Source organism: Talpa occidentalis, unplaced genomic scaffold (assembly GCF_014898055.3).
Source record: "Talpa occidentalis isolate TD23 unplaced genomic scaffold, MPIMG_talOcc4v2.1 talOcc4.9, whole genome shotgun sequence".
Lineage (NCBI taxonomy): Eukaryota > Metazoa > Chordata > Mammalia > Eulipotyphla > Talpidae > Talpa > Talpa occidentalis.
The window spans coordinates 17,804,019-17,822,278 of NW_023605305.1; the positions used below are offsets into that span (position 1 = coordinate 17,804,019).

The window sequence follows — 18,260 nt, forward strand, 5'->3', positions numbered from 1 at the left end:
TCCTATCACTTCACCTACAAATATTTCAGCTGGTATAAAGGCAAGGACCCTTTCTGAAAAGCTTAAGTTTGAGGCCATTATAACATCTAACAATACTGATGATTGGATTATAACAAATATTTACTCCATGTTCAAATTTTCACTTGTCTCAGAATGAGTTTTGTCTGAATCAAATGCCCACATCGCTAAGTTAGCATGTCTTTTATCTATAAACCTCCTGTCCATCTCTTTCTCCTTCCTTATAATTTATTAACTGAAAAACCCACAATGTGGATTTTGTCCATGGGTCAATGTCCTCATCTGTCAAATGGGTGTCACCACTCTCTCCAAGAATTAAGTGAGGGCCTCCCCAGTGGCGCAGCGGTTGAGCGCTGGGTTGCCAAGCTGCCCGCGGCCTCTGCGACGCCGTTTCGATCCCCGGCTGCTCCCCGGCCACCAGAGGAGGGTCCCACATGGCGCGCAGACCTCTCCTGCCACCCGCTGCTCCCCTCAGCAGTGTACTTCGGTCCTTCTGCCTGCTCTGCTCCCCGCTCTGGCTCTGGTGAATTCTCTCACCCTCCCGCACTTCTGACTGTATCCAGTGCATGTATAACAAACAAACAAAACTAAATAAATAGATAAAATAAATAAATAAACATGCCTCTATAAAAAAAAATGTTAAAAAAAAAGAATTAAGTGAGGTAATATTTATGAGTGGGCACTGACAACTGGGAGGCATACCACAAATGACATGTGCTGATGTGTCTTTTCAGTCTTTCCGTCCTCTGTGGCTTCTGTGTTTCTGATGAGGACACTGAGAGGTTCTGAACAGCTTCAAAACCTGTCCATGCTCGTAGCAGGATGAGGAAAGCTGGAATAACGCTGACCTTAGGCAGAGACTTAGCTGGAACGCCACAGTGCCTACTCTGGAGAAGCCTGGGCTTCTGGGCCTCCCGGATGGCGCAAGGGGTTAAGACGCAGCCTATGAAGCTGTCCACAGCCTCTGCAGCACGAGTTCCATCCCCGGCCAGGGAGTTACCCACATGGCACAGCAGACCTCTCCTGACTTACCCACTGCTCCCCTCAGACATGTACTTCAGCAATCTGCCTGTTATGCTTCCCACTGTCTCTGGTGAATCCTCTCACCCCCCCACACCTCCGGCCTGTACCCCAGCTCTTGTATGCATAAATAAATATTTAAAAAAAAAAAAAACACCTAGGCTTCTGCTGCCTGAGATCAGCCAGGAGGCGGGAACTGCATGAGGTTGATGAGACCATGTGAGATGAGCCCCTGCATGGGTCCCTCCCCAGCTGCCTTGCACCCTGTGTCTGGGTAAGGCTCGCAATTCTGGCAGTGGGAAGCCTGGACCCCTAGTCTGCCCTGAGCCCACCCGCAGGCTGGCAGTCAGGGTGGGCGGCCTGCAGCAGCTGAGCATGCTCTGTTCTGGGTGGCTTGGGCAGGCGCCTGTGACCTCCTGGGCTGCAGGAAACAATAAGCTATTCTTCCTCCTTTCCCTCTGTTTTGCTGCTCATCCCGTGGCCAAAGGGCCCAGAGAGAAATGAGCGACTCCCAGCAGTGCCCAGTCCGTCTGTGCAGCCCAGTTGTCTGAGTTTTCGTCCTGTGACTAAGGCACAGGTCACATCAGAGCTGACACCAACACTCAGATTTCTACCAAACTGTTATTCATCCAGTCCCAGGCGGCAGGCTGGGCCCTGCAAATAGTGGTAACAGTAATAGTAACCAATAATAGCCCACGCTTATACAGTACCTACTTATGGTCACACAGCTCTAAGCGCTATGCAGGAGGCAGGTACCAACTCTGCCCCCTTTGACAATGAGGAAATTGAACACTGAGAGTGTGAAGAACCGTCCCAAGGTCGCATAGCCCAAGGTCAGTGGTAGAGTTGGGATATGAAGGCTGACACTACACAGGGAGGGATTCAAGCCCTGCTCTCGGCTGTCACATATGCCAAGCTCCATGCTTGCTGCTTTCAATATACAGGCACACCTCATTGTCTTGCGAGTCACTTTATTGCACTTCAAAGATATTGCACTTTTTACAAATTGAAGGTTTGTGACAACCCTGCTTCCAGCAAGTGTATCAGCGCCATTTTTTCCACCATGTTATTAACATTTCTAAGCAATAAAGTACTTTCAAGTTAAGGTATGTACATTGCTTTTTTAGACACGATGCTATTGCACATTAATAGACTACAGTATAATATAAACATAACTTTTATATGCACTGGGAAACCAAAACGCTCACATGACTCGCTTGATTGAGATACTGGCTTTATTGCAGTGGTATGGAACCGAACCCCCAATATCTCTGAGGTGTGCCTGTTTCGTCCCATTTAATCCCCACAACAGCCTTGTGTATGAGGAAGCTAAGGCTCAGAGAGGTAGAACAAGGTCCCGAGGGCAAACAGCTGGCTCCACTTGGCTCCAGCATCACTCTCTGCTCTCCCAAGCTGAGACTAACATGTGGAAGCACATCTCTAGAAGCCAGCGGAGAAGGGGGTGGGGTCTGAGGAGGGTGGGAGAACGGCCGGCTACGGGCACTCAGCAGAGGGTAGAATTCTCTTCCTAAAGTTTCCTGGAAGAGGGGCCATGCCGTGAGCTGGGCCTTGAACACGGAAAGACACCAAGACAGACCCAGCCCCTGCCCATCACAGCAGCTTCCCAGAGGCCCAGGCCGCAGCACCGTTTGTCCGGTTGAGACAGCAGGTCTGGCCGCTTCACCCCACCTTCTAGCTGAGTGGATGGAGCCTCAGAGAACACGTAGCATGAGGGCCCAGGCCTTGGGCCTGACCCTGACCTGTCTAGCAGGGAGGGGGATACCTGGGGGGCTGGAGGTGGTGATTGAGGAAAGATTCCCCCCACCAGACTGTTGTCATACATCGTCACCACTCTGGCTACAGTCTAGCTCCCCAGTGGACTAAGTGCCCTGCAAGCAGGTGCTGGGTCCATCTTGGTGGCCTCTTGTTTCCCAGGTCCTGGCAGAGTGGGTGTGCGGGAAACTAATAAAGAGAGGGAGGAGGGGCAGTTCTTGCCCCAAATCCTGAGGACCTTAGACTCTGACCCAGCCCAGAATCATCAGGACCCGGTGTGACAACCACACACCAAAAGGAGCAGTTTCTGGAGGAAATGGAGAGGTTTCCTTGGAGGGGCATCCTTAAGGGCACACTCGTGCCTCAGGGTTTTCCCACGTGCCCCCAGAGAAAGACGAGGGCTATAGGAGGGAAATCCTCGATTTTTCGGCTGACTTGAGAGCTTAACAAGCAGAGGGACCGCAGTCCCCAGGACACGTCCATTCCGCCACAGGTGTGCAACCAGGGGCAGGGAAGCCCCTGAGGCCCCAAAGGAGGGTTTCCGCGTGGAGGCCTGGGCCTCAGGCCCTCCCAGTCCTACGAGGAGTTATCCTGTCAGTCTGCTTTTGGACCCTGGAACGCCCGGGTTCCATTCTGTTCTGACACCGCCACGGAAGAGCCTGTGAGCCGAAGCTGCGCCAGGAGGGTGCTGCTCTTCCTCACGCCATCCTTGCCCGACTCCACTTAGGGGATGATGTTGTTACTCCACTTTACAGGGGAGAAAAGTGAGGCTCACAGAGGCCAAGTGGCTTCTCCAGAGTCCAAGCTTGGAACTGCCTCCTGGGTTTGGAATCAAGCCTATCAGACTCCAAAGCCATCCTGCCTCGGCCCGATTCCAGCACTCTGCGGTCCCCAGGTTCTCGTTGTGGCCTGAAACCAGAGTCCGTCCTCTGGGAGCGGACCGCAGGGCTCCCAGCGCCACCGCGGCCTGGCCCCTGCCCGACCGCCGCGCCCGCCCGGCCCGGCCGCAGTCAGCAACGTGGTTTCCCGAACACTCTCCACCACGGCAGCTTTGACCATAATGGTCCCCGCGAGGGGTTGCTGGTCAATTTTCTTTGCTTGGTTCTCAATTTATTTTAAAAGGGAAGGTGGCTGAGGTCCAAAGGGGACCGTGGGCTGCCCCCACCCCCATGACCTCCATGTTCATCTCATACTCTGGCCACAGCGCGTCATTTCAGCTGAATTTTATTTCCTCTTATTATAAATGGGCACAGCACGGGAAGTGTTAAAAAAACAAAAACAAAAACAAAACAAACAAAAACCCAAACAGTCCCTTCACGAGGCTGGGACAGGCGAGGCCCCGCGAGGGGCAGGGCCTCGGTCTCTTTTTCCAGTCTTTTTCCTCCGCTTTTCCTTGTTCCGAGTTTGGCCATGAACTCAGGACAGTCGTGGTTAATACACAGGTTACGGGGGGAGGGGCACAGGGGAGGCCGAGGGGAGGGAAGGACAAGCTCCCGCCCACCTCCGGCCGGGTCCTCGGGGGGCTCTGTACAGGAGAAAGGACACACGGGAGGGACACTGTCTTCGGGGGCTCTCTGGAGCCGCGCTGCCTACGGAGTATTTACATGCATTTGCCACGCTGGGGCTGCCGCACCGGGCCGCCGGGGGCGCCTGGGGTGCTGGGGTCATCAGCCCTTGGACGGCGACTCCTGACCCAGTCTCGGCGTCTCTGTAAATCTGTACACAGTTTGTGGGCTTCTATTTACAGGCAGGAGGCCTGAGGAGGCAAGTCCAGACTGGTGGCTGGCTGTCAGAAGAAATTCAGGAGGGCCGAGGAGGAGGTGGCGGCCACAACTGCTCCAGAGGCAGAGATGGGTCTGTCCCCTGTGCCCGGGCCCCAGCCTGGAGGCCTGGACAGGTGGCTTTGCCAACCCCAGGGGGTCTGGCCCTAGCATCCCAAGCCACTGCCTGCAGACTTCTGACCAGCCCTGGATGCCACGCATCGCCTCCAGCAATCAAGGTGACCAGCCTTTCAGGAGAGGCGCCCCTTCCGGCCCCCACAGAGACAGAGCCTGGGCTCTAGAAGTCATAGCCAGGGGGTGGGCGCAGCCCCCAACTCCCCAAGAGGTTCTCAAGCCACAGAGTCTCCCTCTCCTTTGGAATCGGGCTGCATCCAATGTACCTAGGAGCTCCAGCTCCTTTTAACCAACCTCTTGTGGGTTGTCTTGCCCAAGTGTGGCTGGCAGGGGTGGATTTGGGCTGTCAAATTTCATCAGGATAAAACCTGGACATTTGTCTAGAGTCCAGGGCACCATGTTGGACACGCCTGGCCTCTTCTCTCAAATGATACTGAGAAGAGACAAGAATCCCAAGGCCTGAACCAACTCGGGATGTGGGAGGTTGGGCCTACTGAGGCGAGGCTGGACGACACAAGCCACTCCCAGCCCTCACCAGCCAGCCTAAACCCTGATCTGTGCTATGCTGGACCCCGCCCCCACTTCGAGCTCCAGTCCCAGGTAAAGGCTGCACCCACTGCTGGGACTCCAACCCAGCCCAGCTTCCTAGGGGATCCACACCCCATCTCCTCCATGCTCCTGGTTTCTCAGCCTTGGCCTGCCCAGGCCTTCTCACCAGAGCTGCCGCCCAAGGCAGCAGCCCACCAGGGAGCCGGAAGAGGGAGGCTGGGACTTTTGCCTTCTCTGCCCTGGGTGCCCCAGTGTTCCGGGGTCACAGGTGAGGGCACCTCTAACACTGTGGGTCAGGATGCCTCTCCCCCACTCCGACCCTCTCAACAGCGGGGCTGGGACCAGTTGGGCTCCTCCAAGCCTCCGGGCTCTGCTGAGATCCTTTGGGATCTAAAAAATGGAACCCCAGCCCAGAAGCAGGATGGTGGAAAAAACAGGCTGTGGGGAGCTCCCTGCAACCTTGCCCTCAGCGCCTGGGGCACCGCCACCCCTCACCCTGCAGAAGTCTGTTGCCAGGAAGTCTTGAAAAGGGAACAGAAAAAAAAAAAAACAAAAAACAGGGTTCCTGATTGGGTTGGGGTTGTGGGTGAGGGGTAGGGGTGTAAGCACCAGCCAACCACAACTCAGACCACATTCCTTGGCTACAAGAGCCCCCCAACAAACACAACCTCCCCCAAGGAAGATTTGTGACCCCACACTTAAAATATCTACTGAAGTGGCCCCACTTACAAGGGTAACAAAGAAGGGAGAGGGGCTGGGGCCTGTACACCCCCACCCCACCTGTTCTAATCCCTCATCCACAGCCCTGGGCCTGGGCAGTGCACCTGGATGGTGCTTCCAGCAACCGAGCCATCCAGCCAGCCAAGAGAACCGCCAGGTTGTTTGGCCAAACGAGCAGGCAGGGGTCCATGGGGAGGGCCTGGGGGAACCCCAGGGTGGGGCTGAGGTGGGCCTGGCAAGGCCGATGGGAGAGGGTACAGAGGGCCCGGCGGCAGGGCCCACCCTCGCAGGCACTTTGGAGACGTGTCCTGGGAGGCAGAGTCGGCCCCCTAGCTCAGAGCAGGAGGGGAAGTGGGGGCCAGGAGCCAGACCGCATGCCACTCCCCACCCAGCCCTCTGGTCCCGGGAGACCCAACCCCCTCCACATCCCGGGGGCCCAACTCCAGGAACCAGCCTGCGTTTCTCAGTGGGGGGCTGGCCCCAACTCAAGCCCTTGGTGGGCTACAGAGGGTAGGGGAGCAGGCAGGGGAGGCCAGCGCGCGTGCAGTGAGCAGTGCCCTGAGGGGACTTGTGGCAATGCCCCACCACACCACACTGTGCCCACCTGTCCTCCTCCAGTGTGAGATTGTGCATCCACATGGGGTTCGGGCTGACACATTGGGCAGTGGCAATGCAGTTGGTGTGGGCGTCGTGGTGAGGGGCTGAGTGTGACCGGGCAACTCGGGACCCAATATGGGCTGATTGTTCCCGCTCAATCCTACCCTCCCCAGTGAGCCTGAAAGCTGGAGACGAGAGTGGTGCCAGGGTGTGGGGGTGGGGAGGAAGGACAGAAGGGAGGCAGGTCACACCGTCACTGGGTGACGATGACTAGTGACTTGCATTGTCATAAGCGTTAGGGGTATGTGAGAAATTCATGGGAATAAACATCTTTGGAAGAATGCACGTGTCCGTAATATGTCTTGATTGGCTGGGTGGGCAGGATTGTGTATGGTTTTGCCATTGCATGCTTCTGTCTTTGTGGGTGACCTTGTGGGAGATGGTGTCTGTACAGAATCCACTACGAAGAGGGAGGGCAGAGCAACCCAGCTCCCCCTGACCAGTGGCCAGAGCACCCAGGAAGCTGATTCCTCAGGGGCAGACTGGAAAAGAGGTGACTGTGCATTGGGTGGGGGTGGGAGTTGGAGAATGAACCCACAATCCTGGTGGGACCAGGACAAAACTGGTGACAAGGAGTACCATCTCACTCAGGCAGAGAGGAGCCCTGAAGAGGAGCAAGCGGTGTCTTGATGACTTCAAGGGCTGAGCTTGCCAAATGCTTGTCCTACCAATCAGCCCAAGCCTCTCTGTTCCCAAAAGGAGACCTCAGTCAGCCCAGCAGGGAGCAGGTTGGGCCTCAAGCCCTTCGCAAGCCCCACCCCTTCTTCTACCAGCCAATCAGGAGCTTCCTTCCTCCTGCCCATCTCACTTGAGGTCCTGAAGCCCTAGGCTGCTAGGAGGAAAGCAGGGTGGGGCTGGGAGTGAGGGCAGGAGTGGGAATGAGATGAGCTCCTAAGGGCACAGCCTGGGCAGACCTTGAGGGTGGGCAGAGATGAACTGGGGCCAGGCTCCCCATAGACCCAGTCCCAAGCCAGGGCTGGTGGGGCCGTCCCAGGCAGGGGACTGGGCAGAAGGGCGGTGCTGAGGCTACAGGGAGGCACTGTGGCTCCGCTAGGCATAGAACTCCTCCTGCTTGTCAGGCTTCTGGTACGTGACGCTCGCCTGCTTGGGCTCTTCCAGCGTATAGCTGCCCTCGTCCTTCTTCTTCATGCGGTAGATGAGCAGAGTGACCAGGAAGGCGGCGAAGAGGGCGCCCACCACCCCGCCCACAATCACAGCTGTGGAGGAAGAGGGCAGAGGTCACAGTCCAGAGGCAGGGAGGGACAGTTCAGAGCCTCAGCAGAGGCCAGTAGAGCCCTGGGATCGGGGGGGGGGGCAAGAGTGGGCAGAGGACTGGCAGTTCTGCATCTGAGACTGGGGGCAAAGTGGAGTCAATTCTAACATGACCAACACTGGCTGCCATTCATAGGCCCTCGCTGCAGCCTGGCTCCCTTCCTGTGCCCTGGCACTAACTCATCAAATCCTCACACAGGACCTCATGCCACCTATGGTCCTCATCAAACACAGGAGGCCGTCAGTCAGAAGATGATCCAGTGTTTTCTACACCATTAGAAAAGATTGTCAACGAAATTATGACACATCCCAACTACAGAAGAGTTAACAGATGTGCAGCAAGGACTGATTATGTGCAAAATGACTACCCCCATTCTATAGATGAGGAACAGGGAGTCTGGAGAGGTGAACGGCTTAACCCAGGACACACAGGTCCTAAGTGGGGAGCAGTGTTTGGACTATGAGTCCAGGGACTCTTCAAGGAAAGTGGCCAGGGCTGGTCTTCAGGAGCTAGGTCAAGGGTGGGGGTAGGTCAAGCCAAAGGATGGGGTCAGAGATTAGGATCCAGGGTGTGAGATCCATAAGGAGTCAATGAGAGTGACCGGTAATCAAGGTCACAGTCTGAGGAGGGGTCAGAGGGCACTGAGGAAAGTGCTAGAAGTGCAAATGAAGTCAGGGTCAGTCTTGGGGTGGGGGAAGAGGAGAGGCAGAGGGTGGGCCCCAAGGGTGAGTTCCCAGCTTTCCCTTCCAGGAAGCCCACACCTTGACCTCCCTTCTGCGTTCCTAGAAGCCCAACTGAAGGTCAGCCCAGCTGCCTCCCTCTGCAGCCCTCCCAGATCCCTCTGGGCCCAGACCCCGAGTCTCACCTACGAGAACCTCCTTCCGCTCCAGGATGCTCTTCTGAGGCAGCTGAGCAGCCGAGCTGCCTGAGTCGATGGCATTGTCGAGGAGGCCCGGGCCTGGGGGGGCACCCTTGGGCAGCACTCCGGGTGGAGGTGAGGGCTTGGCTGTGGCTCCACCCACGGCCACCACCTCATTGGCTGTGTCTGGCTGTGTGGTTTCTTCCTCTGGTAGCTCAAAGTCCCCACTTGGACCCCCACTCACTGGCACCTCAGGTTCATCCCGGAACGTGGTCAGGAAGGACTCCGGAGTTGGGGTCTGTAAGGAGGGTAACATGAGCCCAGAAGCCGGATGCCAGCAGCCACAGTCATGCAAGCAGCCCATAACCACCATTCGCCTTGCCCAGTGGGACCCATTCACCAAGCACTCGCATGTGCCAGACACTGTGCAAAGCACATTCTGTATATTTTACCCTTACAACATCTCCATGAAGGAGGCACTGTCACCCCCAATTTACAGAGTAGGACATGGACCAGAGGCAGGAAGTGACTTGCCCAAGAGCGCACCACTAGTAATTAACAGAAGCAGGACTGAAACTCGGATTATCCAACTTCATGCTCTGTATTTCTAACCAACCCTACACTGTTTTCACCTGGTCAATTCCTGTCCGCATCCTGTCTCTAGCCTTGCTGCTCCAGACGACTTATTAATAAGCCTTGGGGGTTTTCCCTGAGAAGCTGTTTTGGGGCAGCTGTTATAACTTGGACCTATCCCCTGTCCACCTGCCTGTGGCAGGGATGAGTCCCTTAGCCTGGAGGGCATCCCAAGAACACCACTGCAGAGAATGATGTCCCTTGGGGTCAGGTGTCCAAGGAACTAGCCCAATGACCCCAAATCTCAATGACTCCCACCGTGTGGAGGCAGAACCAGAGCTGGGATCAGGGCAGAGGTGTAGCTGGTGGGCCTGGTGTCTGGAGCGAGGAGAGGCCTGCACAGAAGCCACACCAGGAATCTGGGCACCAGGTCCCCCACTGTTTGCCTTCCCTGCTTGGCCAAGTTCTGTAGAAGACCAGGCGGTTCCCTCTGCTCAGCAGAGCCAAGGGCAGGGCCTGCTGGGGCTGACCAGGGAGAGGAGCCACCGCGCCTGGCCCAAGACAGTTCCACAGCCTGAGAGACCCTTCTGTGAGCCCCAGCTGCAAAGGGCTCCACACCCCAATCGATATCACCATGTCCCCATCTCACCCACTGTACCCAGCAGGGAACAGGTGACACCTCCCGTGTCTTTGATCCCATCCATCCCTGACATTCTTGACCTCCTCAGTCTGGTCCCGTCTATCCCTAGCCCCCACCCATAAAACCCAATCACACACGCTCTGGCCTCTGGGGCCCACTGCTGGGTTCAAATCCTGACTCTGGCTGACCACAGTGGGCTGTGAAGCCTTGGGCAAGTGGCCTCCTACGTAAAAGGAGAGTGACAGCAGTGTCACCCACGGGTGGCCATGAGGATGAGAGGTGGCACAGGTATGGTGTTTTGCTCTGCGCTGTCACCCAGGCAGCCCACCTCAAGGGTGAGCTAAAGGCTGTCTGTCCCCACAGTCCAGCTCTTAGTAAGAGACTAGTAAAAGTATCAACCACCACAATGATGACAATAACAGTACTGAAACTTTTGAGTTTGGGACTGCCGGGCACTGTTCTAAACACCTGGGCCGGTCAGGAGACTAATTCTCACAACACGAGGACTTGCAGCCTCTCATTTTCTCCTTTTCGCAGAGAAGGAAGCAGAGGCAGAGAAGGGATTCTAAAATCAGATGGACAAGAAGTGGCAGCGAATTCCAATTGGAGTGCCTGGCTCCTGAGTCCATGGGGTTCACCAGAACCCAGGCCCCTAGCACCCCCACCCCCATGACCAACACTCCCCCCCCAAGTCAAGTCTCAGTTCCCTAAAGGCCTGGTCCCTCTTCCAACCCGTCAGTCTTGGCCACTGTCCTCATCCTAGGACTCACATCCAGACTTGGCCTTCCAGCCACACGCCTCTCCCCATCCCTGCTGGCTCCCTGACCTCCCTCCTGCCCAGCGCTCTCCTCCCTGCCCAGGCCCTCTGCTCTCACTGCCTGGCCTCTCCCAAACTGCTCACCTGAGCCACCTCTGTAGGTCCAGGGGCAGTGGTCCCCAGCGGCAGGGTGCTCTTCTCAGGGATGTCAGGCTCTTCGCTGGTAGCTGGTCTGGGCAGGGCTCTTGGCCTGGAGGTAGCTGTGCTCACCAGCTTGGGTGTTGGGGCCTCTGTGTCCAAGGCCTCTGTGGTGGGAGGCGAGGGTGCCGCTGGGGTGGTGGCCCGGGCTGTGGCTGCAGTGGTCAGGGGAAGAGGCAGAAGCCTCCATGTGCCGGTGGTCCTTATGACAGAGGTGGTGGCCGTGGTGGGGGCTGCCGCAGGGACACTGGGGGCAGCAGTGGCCACGGTGGCAGGCACTGTGGCCATGGTCGGGGCTCCTGTGGTCGTGGCAGCAGTGGTGGCCGTGGGAATGGAGATGGTGGTGGCTCTCTGGCTTGGCTCTTCTGCGACCTCTGTCACCACAGGGGGGCTGGTGGCTGGCTCCGGGGTGGGGCTCTCAGAGGGGAGTTCTTCAAATGGGGTGCCCACTGGTTGGATGTCCATGGTGGGCAGCACAGCAGGGGTGGTGGACACTGCCAGGGCCACATCTGGGTTGAACCGCACAGCTGTTTCAATGCCTGACTCCTGCTCGAAGTCTGAGGAGATGGGGGAGAGGAACGAGCTAGAGAGTTGGGTGACTATGAGGGGCATGAAGTTCCCAGGCAAGGAATGGCCATTAAGATTGGGGGGCCCCACCCTTCACCTGTTACACCATTTCCCCAGGACAAGATGTGGTTACCAGGTGGCTAATGGCTAGTGAGTGTTCCCCATCTGCTCTGCCTAGCCAAAAATTCCTAGGGCACCACCTCTTCCAGGAAGTCCTCCCTGACTATTCCAGCCTAGTCAGGCCTGGAGCTTCTCGCAGGTTGAATCCAGGCCATAAACTAAGGCCCTACTGGCTGTGAATCCTGCTGGATACTAGGACAGAGGAGGACAGGAACAGCAGGAGAGGGGCATCCTAGGAAAAGAGTCAGAGCTGGATGATTCTTCCCATGAGTACAGTGTGACAGGTACATGAAGGGCTCTCCTGGAGGCACAAGTAGAAGACTAGAGGGAGAAGCTGGGCCAGAAACCAACCCCCCTCGTTTCTATCACTGCCCTCACCCTGCCGCTGGCCGCAGCTGATTGGGCCAGAGGGAACCAATTGAGCCAATTTAATCAATCGTTTCTGCTGAAGACTTGCCGCTAAACTGAGACATGACTGCTAAGTTCCTCCCTCCGAGGGGTGGGAATGGTGTCAAAACTGTGTTCCCCACCCAGGTCAGAGGTGTGCAGGGAGGCCCAGGAAGTGCACAGAGACAGAGAAAGAGCTTGGGAGCTGAGGATGGTCTGTCCTTCTCCTGCTTAGCTCCCTGACTCTGCCCGAGCTCCCCAGGCCCATCGGCCCACCAGCCGTGGGGGTTTCTGCACTGGGTGATCAAAGCCTTGGGTGGAATATTGGAAGCAGAGGGCTTGGCAAGGGGGAGGGGAGGACTTACAGCCTGAGCCCGACCCCGAGTAGAGATCATCCAGTTCATCATCGGGGAAGGAGTCGTCGTCCCCAGAGCCTTCAAGGTCCACGGGCCTCTCAAAGTTCTCGCTGCGCCAGCGCTGAGTCTGGGGAGGATCAAATCAGAGACCCAGGGCTTGGCTTCTGAGGCCATCAGCCTGGACATGCCCAGAGGGACGACAGACACGCCATAGGCCCAGACCACACAGGAATCGCACTGGCGTGGCCTACATATGGCGAGCGGGGCCAGATCTCACAGGGACTGGGGTAGCGGCCCCATCTTCCTGCCCAACAGCCACCACTGGGGACCCTGGTCCATCCCCTGATCAGAACCGCCGGGTGGGAGAACCAGGTATAGAGCCAGATGCTGGATTTGAGTCCCAGCTTCATCACTTATGAAACAGGTGACCTGGGGTGTTACTGAGACTCTCCAGGCCTGTTTACTCACTACCATTAAGCAAACAGAACCGCCTGCCTGGGTGGCGGTGCAAGAATATACCAGCAAGGCCGAGCGCACTGGCACACAGCAGGTGCTCAGCACAGGCTGCATGCCTCCCTCGGTATGGTCAGTTCATCAGCCCCACAAACGGAGCACTAGACTCAGGCGAGGAGGGGTCATCAGCCCCAGGTCACCAGAGAGCACGTGACACATTGAGATTCAGACTCTGCTTGGGGCGCCCGAAGACTCACACCTCAAAACCCAGGCAGGGCAGTCAGACAGACATGATGCTGGGGAGGTCTGGGGCTCTGGAGAGGGAAGTAACTTGGATGAGAGGGGTGGCGAAAAGGAACAGAAGTGTGCAGGCACCCCCAAAACAAGAAGTCAGTTCCCTCCCCTCCCCTCCTCCCAAAGTATCCTGGCATGAACTCAGGGCCAGAATGCCACTTCCGCTCAGCCATGAGGTTCCCTGGCAGGTCAGGAGGGGGAGAGGAGCTTCTCCCAGGGTCCACCTCACCAGGCCCAAGAACCCCGTCTAGCCAGAACCTGGGAAGGATGGGAGCTGGGCTCCTGGGTTGAGACCGCCCCTCTCTACTGCACCCCTGGTGACAGCCAGCACTGGCCCCCCAAGAGGGGCAGGCTCACCCTGCTCCTCCTCATGCCTGTTTCCCAACTGAGCCCAGCCACAGTCCCCCCCAAGAATTTTCTGGAGGAAGGTGACACTGACTGCTGGTTTGAGCTGAACGATTAGCACCTGGCTCTTAAACAACTGAAAGAAAGAAAGGCATCTCAGACAGACAGACAGAACAAGCAAAGGCTCCAAAGTGAGGAAGTGTAGCCTGTGCTCTGGCCGGCCCTGCCTGCCCTCCAGCCTCATCCAGGGTCCCCCTGAACCGCCTCAATCACAGCACTAACAGTCACCCGCCACAGCCACCCAGCCTCTCCGCCCCTACCCCGGGCCCCTTTCTGTTTCTGGAATATGTCTGACCTCCTCGCCTCTTTCACTCACGCTGTTCCCTCCACCAGGGCCACTCTCCCTCCCCATGCCCTCATCCTCCAACTCTCTTCCCATCGCCCTCCTACGGGGATCTGCCCTCCCACATGGATCTTCGGAGCATCTTGTTTCTGAATTCACATCCGTCATCCTGGTGAGCTGTGCCTGCTTGGGCGTATACTGGTTCTGTGACTGCCCATCCCCTCCAAACCATGGCAGCGGGAGCAGGCGTGCCACAGTAAATGTCCAGGAAGCATTCGTTAAAGCAAGGAGCTGGAAGGTGTGAATTATTCCTGCAGCAGAGGTAAGGCAGGGGGGCCGGGGCTGAGGCTGGGATGCCCCCATCTGTGTCTGGCGGATGACTTTGTCTTGGAAACTGATGATTTTTCATCCTGTGCATCAGAATATTGTAAAAGCTGAACTCCGCGCTTCAGCAAGTCTGAGACAGAGTCTGAGATTTGTCGTGGGGCACCACAGAAGGGGTGTGAGCAGGAGGGGCTGGGTCAGCATTGCATTCTGAGCTCCACTCAGCCTCCGCTAGGGTCCCTTCTGGAGTTCAGAGAGAGCTGGAGAGAGGATTCCAATCTTGGCTTCCCGCCCCCCAGCTTCAACCACCTGCTCCAGGCCAGTCAGGGCGGGAGGCCAGGGCAGAGAGCCAGGAGATCCACCCAGTCCCGGTCTCTCTCTCTCTCCCCGCCCGCCCCCCACACTCTCTCACAGACACTCTCTCTCTCTCTGTGTCTCTCTCTGTCTCTCTTTGTCTCTCTCTCTCCAAGTAATGAATTAATCAGTATTTACTTGGTACCCGTGAATCATGGAGAGGAACAATTAGTGTAATTGCTCCTGTGACTAATTGCTGGGTCTTCCTCCATTTTAGACATTCCATAAGCTCAAAGCAGCTATAGTCCAACTTTCCCCTGGTCCCATCTGCCCAGAACAAGGCCTTGGGACCTGGAGTGAGGGAGCTAGACGGTTCCCTGAATTCTGGCCTCCACAGCCTCGGCTGGCCAAGCCTGCATCTGTTGGAGACTTTCTGCTCAGTTCTCAGGCGGCAGCTAGAGAGACACGCGGCTCTGGCTTGGGGCCGCTCCGCAGGATGGGACGGAACAGGGGCCGGGGCCAGGCTCCTGTGCCTGGGCAGGGCCCCTTCAATGTCTTTCTTCCCTTCTAGGCACCAGGAAGTAGCGGAGGCCTTGAGCTGGGTGGAGGGGTTCTAAGAAATCTGTGGTCCCTGGGGACCCCCAAACTAGGGTAAAACAGGGGGGTTATAATAGGAAGTCCCCTCATGCTTCCTCAGGGATCAGTGCTACTGCCAATCCCTAATACCCTGCTCCCAGAAAAGCCTGCACAAATCCAAAGACCCTCCCCAAAGCCACACACCCTTGAAATGACACACCCAGAGACACAGAGAGAACAGACCCAGCACATACACTCACCTAAAGGCAGCCACAGAGAGGCGTCATGTGCCAGCACGCCTTTGGGTGCAAGGCGCATGCATGGGGCGGGGGGGGGCAGGCAGGTGCTGGGTGGGGGCACACACTGCAGCTCTGAGGTTCAGAAACAAGCAGGGAGCTTCCTGTGAACCCATCAGCCTCCACTCAGGTAGCTCTCACCTAGATACTATTCATCCCTAGTGCAGTAGCCATTGACATGACAACCGTTACCATGACGACCATCTTCTCCATGCTAAAGACCAGGAGCTCCAGCTCCCCATAGAGATGGTGGGGGGGGGCAGGAGAGGGAGAGATCAGGGAAGAACAGAGGGTAACAGGGATGGGGGGGCAGAGACACCGGATGAAGCAGCAGGGACAGAGAGAAGACAGGGGTGCAGAGGGGCCCAGGAGGGGACAGGGAGGGGAGTGCAGCGAGGACTCAGCGCGCGAGCAAAGGAGAGAAGGCGAGAGTGGGAGGCAGAGGGAGAGAATTCTCTCACATCTTAATTTAGCCTCATGTGCCTCAGACAAAGCTGGGGAAGGGGCCACTTCGGTGATTTTCCAAACCTCATCCAAGAGAACATTCTTTCCAAGTAATAAGCTGCCCCAAGATGGGCAGAGGAAGGGGTGACCAATAGCCCAGTCACCCCGAGCTCACCCTGGGAAGTTCAGTGGAAGCCCAGACACCTTTGACCTATGGGGGAGGAGTGGGGTGCAGGATGCCCAGTGCCGTCCCCCCAGCCACTAAGTGCCAGCTCTGGCACAGCTGGGGGACCAGGGTTCAGTGGGGTGCAGTCAGGATCTCTTCAAGGGGCTGGTAGCTGCAGGTCCCAAGGGGACGGAGTAGGCAGAGAAAAGGTGGGGGCAAGGAGTGAGGCCCAGAGGCAGCAGGGAAAGCCTCAGAAGTCACAAGGGCCCTAGGAAGACAGTGATGAATAGCCTTTGACCCCCAAATGACCTGTCGTTTGCATAATCCCATGCATAATTAGCATAATTATTCAAGCCATTCCCTTAAAGGAGATCTGAATCCAAATGCCCCAGGACCTGCTGGTCGCCCCCTGAACTGATGATAGACACCTCCACACGCCCGACACACACGTCCTCGTGCACACACAACTCAGTACACACACAGCCACGTCCTCAAAACCACAGCACTGCACACACACCCCCAGCCCAGTGACAGCCACACTGCCCACCTGCGTGGCCAGCTCAGCCCACAGAGCATCCACCCCACCCAACCATCACTCTCACCCAGTACTACAGGCCTGGGTGCTTTCGCACTCACACACACACACACACACACACTCACACTCACACACACACACACATACACGTACCCTCACATAAGGTATTCACACATAACAGCACCCCTCTTCTCAGAACACACCCCACAGATGGCCTCAGCAAAATCTGGCACACACGTCACCACCACACACACACACGTGTGCCCCGAACAAGCACATGGACTAAATCACACACCGCTGCCCACATTCCCCGCCACAGGGACAGCCTCGGACTCCAACACACCCTCACTACTTGTAAACCCCCTTTTCTCAGAGCCATATCCCCCCAGACAGAAGGTGCAGCCGGGGGAGTGTGCTCACTACCCAGGCCTGAGCCTCTACTCTCCCCCCGCCACACCACCAAACCCGGGCGCAGACACCCCAGTGGAGGCTCGGGAGCAGCTGCTGGAGGTCTGAGCTCCCCAGGGGAGTTGTGACAGCTCTCAGGGGGTGCAGGGACCTCCACCCACCACCACAACAGAGGGCCTGCCCCAGGTCAGGTGTGGGACACCCGTAATCTGCCCCACAGCTGCCCCAGGTTTCGGGCTCCCTGCTCATAGGTGTGGGCACTGGGCTGGGGTTTAGAACTGAGATGTAAGCTTAGTCCCTCAGTCCCTGGAACCCTTGCTCCAACATTCTGGGCTCCCCCCAAGCCACTGCTCATCCTGCACCTGTGACCCACAGCCCCCCACATGACCTCAGTTCAGAACTACCCAGTCATCCCTACGAGCCACCCACTCACCAGCACAGGCGCACACGCCACCTGCTCCCAAATACCTACCCCCACTCCCCCTCGCACGCCGCCCACACGCCCTGATTAGGCACCACAGCTCCATACACGGCCCCGCTCTGCACAACCCACCAGCAGGCCCCCAACACCTGCACCCCAGCCCCCACGTGCACACTCTACCTCCTGGAACATAGCAGCATACACACGATGCAGGGTGAGCCAAGGCGCCCTTCCCCACAGCCTGACATACCCCCTGCCACCTCCCCAACACCCCCTTGCCAGCACCCCACCCTGAGCTGACCCACAGCTTTGCCCCAAAGAGACACCTGAGGCTCCCAACCCTGAAGGGACCAGAGGACCCAGCAGTGACCAGAGGGTGCCCCTAACTTGCCACCTACCACCAGATCCTCTTGTGGGGTTCCAGAGCAGCGAGCAGGACAAGGGTTCCATGGCACCGGATGTCAGGTAAGTGACCTCCACCTCCTCTCCCAATTACTCCAGATGCCAGGGCATCTCCTTCCAGCCCGCAGCTTCCTTCCAAGACCAGAAGTCTGGGGTCTCTCATGCCCACCCCCACAGTAGCCCTCCCAGAGAAACAGGATAGGAAAGATACATTCACAGGATGAATCAGCTCCTCCCCTTACTCCCTGTCAGACACCAGAGCCCATGGAATCCCTGGGCACCTCAGTTTCCTCATCTGTAAAATGGGGGTGATGATGATGATGGCTCAGTGCTGTTATGAATATCAAATTAGGGGATGCAATGGGCTGAGCACAGGACTCAACACCGAAAGCTGAATAAATGTAGCCTTTCTTGTTAGTTATAAATACTTCTATAAGACAATCGCATTTAAGCTTCACCATCCCCATGAAGGAAGTGGTTTTGGGATGATTCCACTCAAGCTACAGATGAGGCTATTAATGCCCAGAGAGGTTAAGTGGCCTTGCCAAGGCCACACAGCAGGGGAACGTGCAGAGACAAAGAGAGGCTGGATGAGGG

General features: G+C 57.0%; 1 protein-coding gene across 2 annotated transcripts in view; it reads right to left on the minus strand.

Annotated features, from left to right (window-relative positions):
• Nucleotides 1-1,981: 1,981 nt before the first annotated feature.
• SDC3 (syndecan 3) overlaps nt 1,982-18,260 on the minus strand; it is a 36,074-nt gene continuing 19,795 nt past the window's right edge. For both annotated transcript variants that reach the window (XM_054691003.1, XM_054691004.1), the window contains exons 2-5: nt 12,372-12,489; nt 10,879-11,489; nt 8,771-9,062; nt 1,982-7,849 (exon numbers count right to left, since the gene is read on the minus strand). In XM_054691003.1, the coding sequence (XP_054546978.1) occupies nt 7,683-7,849; nt 8,771-9,062; nt 10,879-11,489; nt 12,372-12,489 (1,188 nt within the window). In that variant the 3' untranslated portion in view covers nt 1,982-7,682. The remainder of the gene's footprint in view (nt 7,850-8,770; nt 9,063-10,878; nt 11,490-12,371; nt 12,490-18,260) is intronic.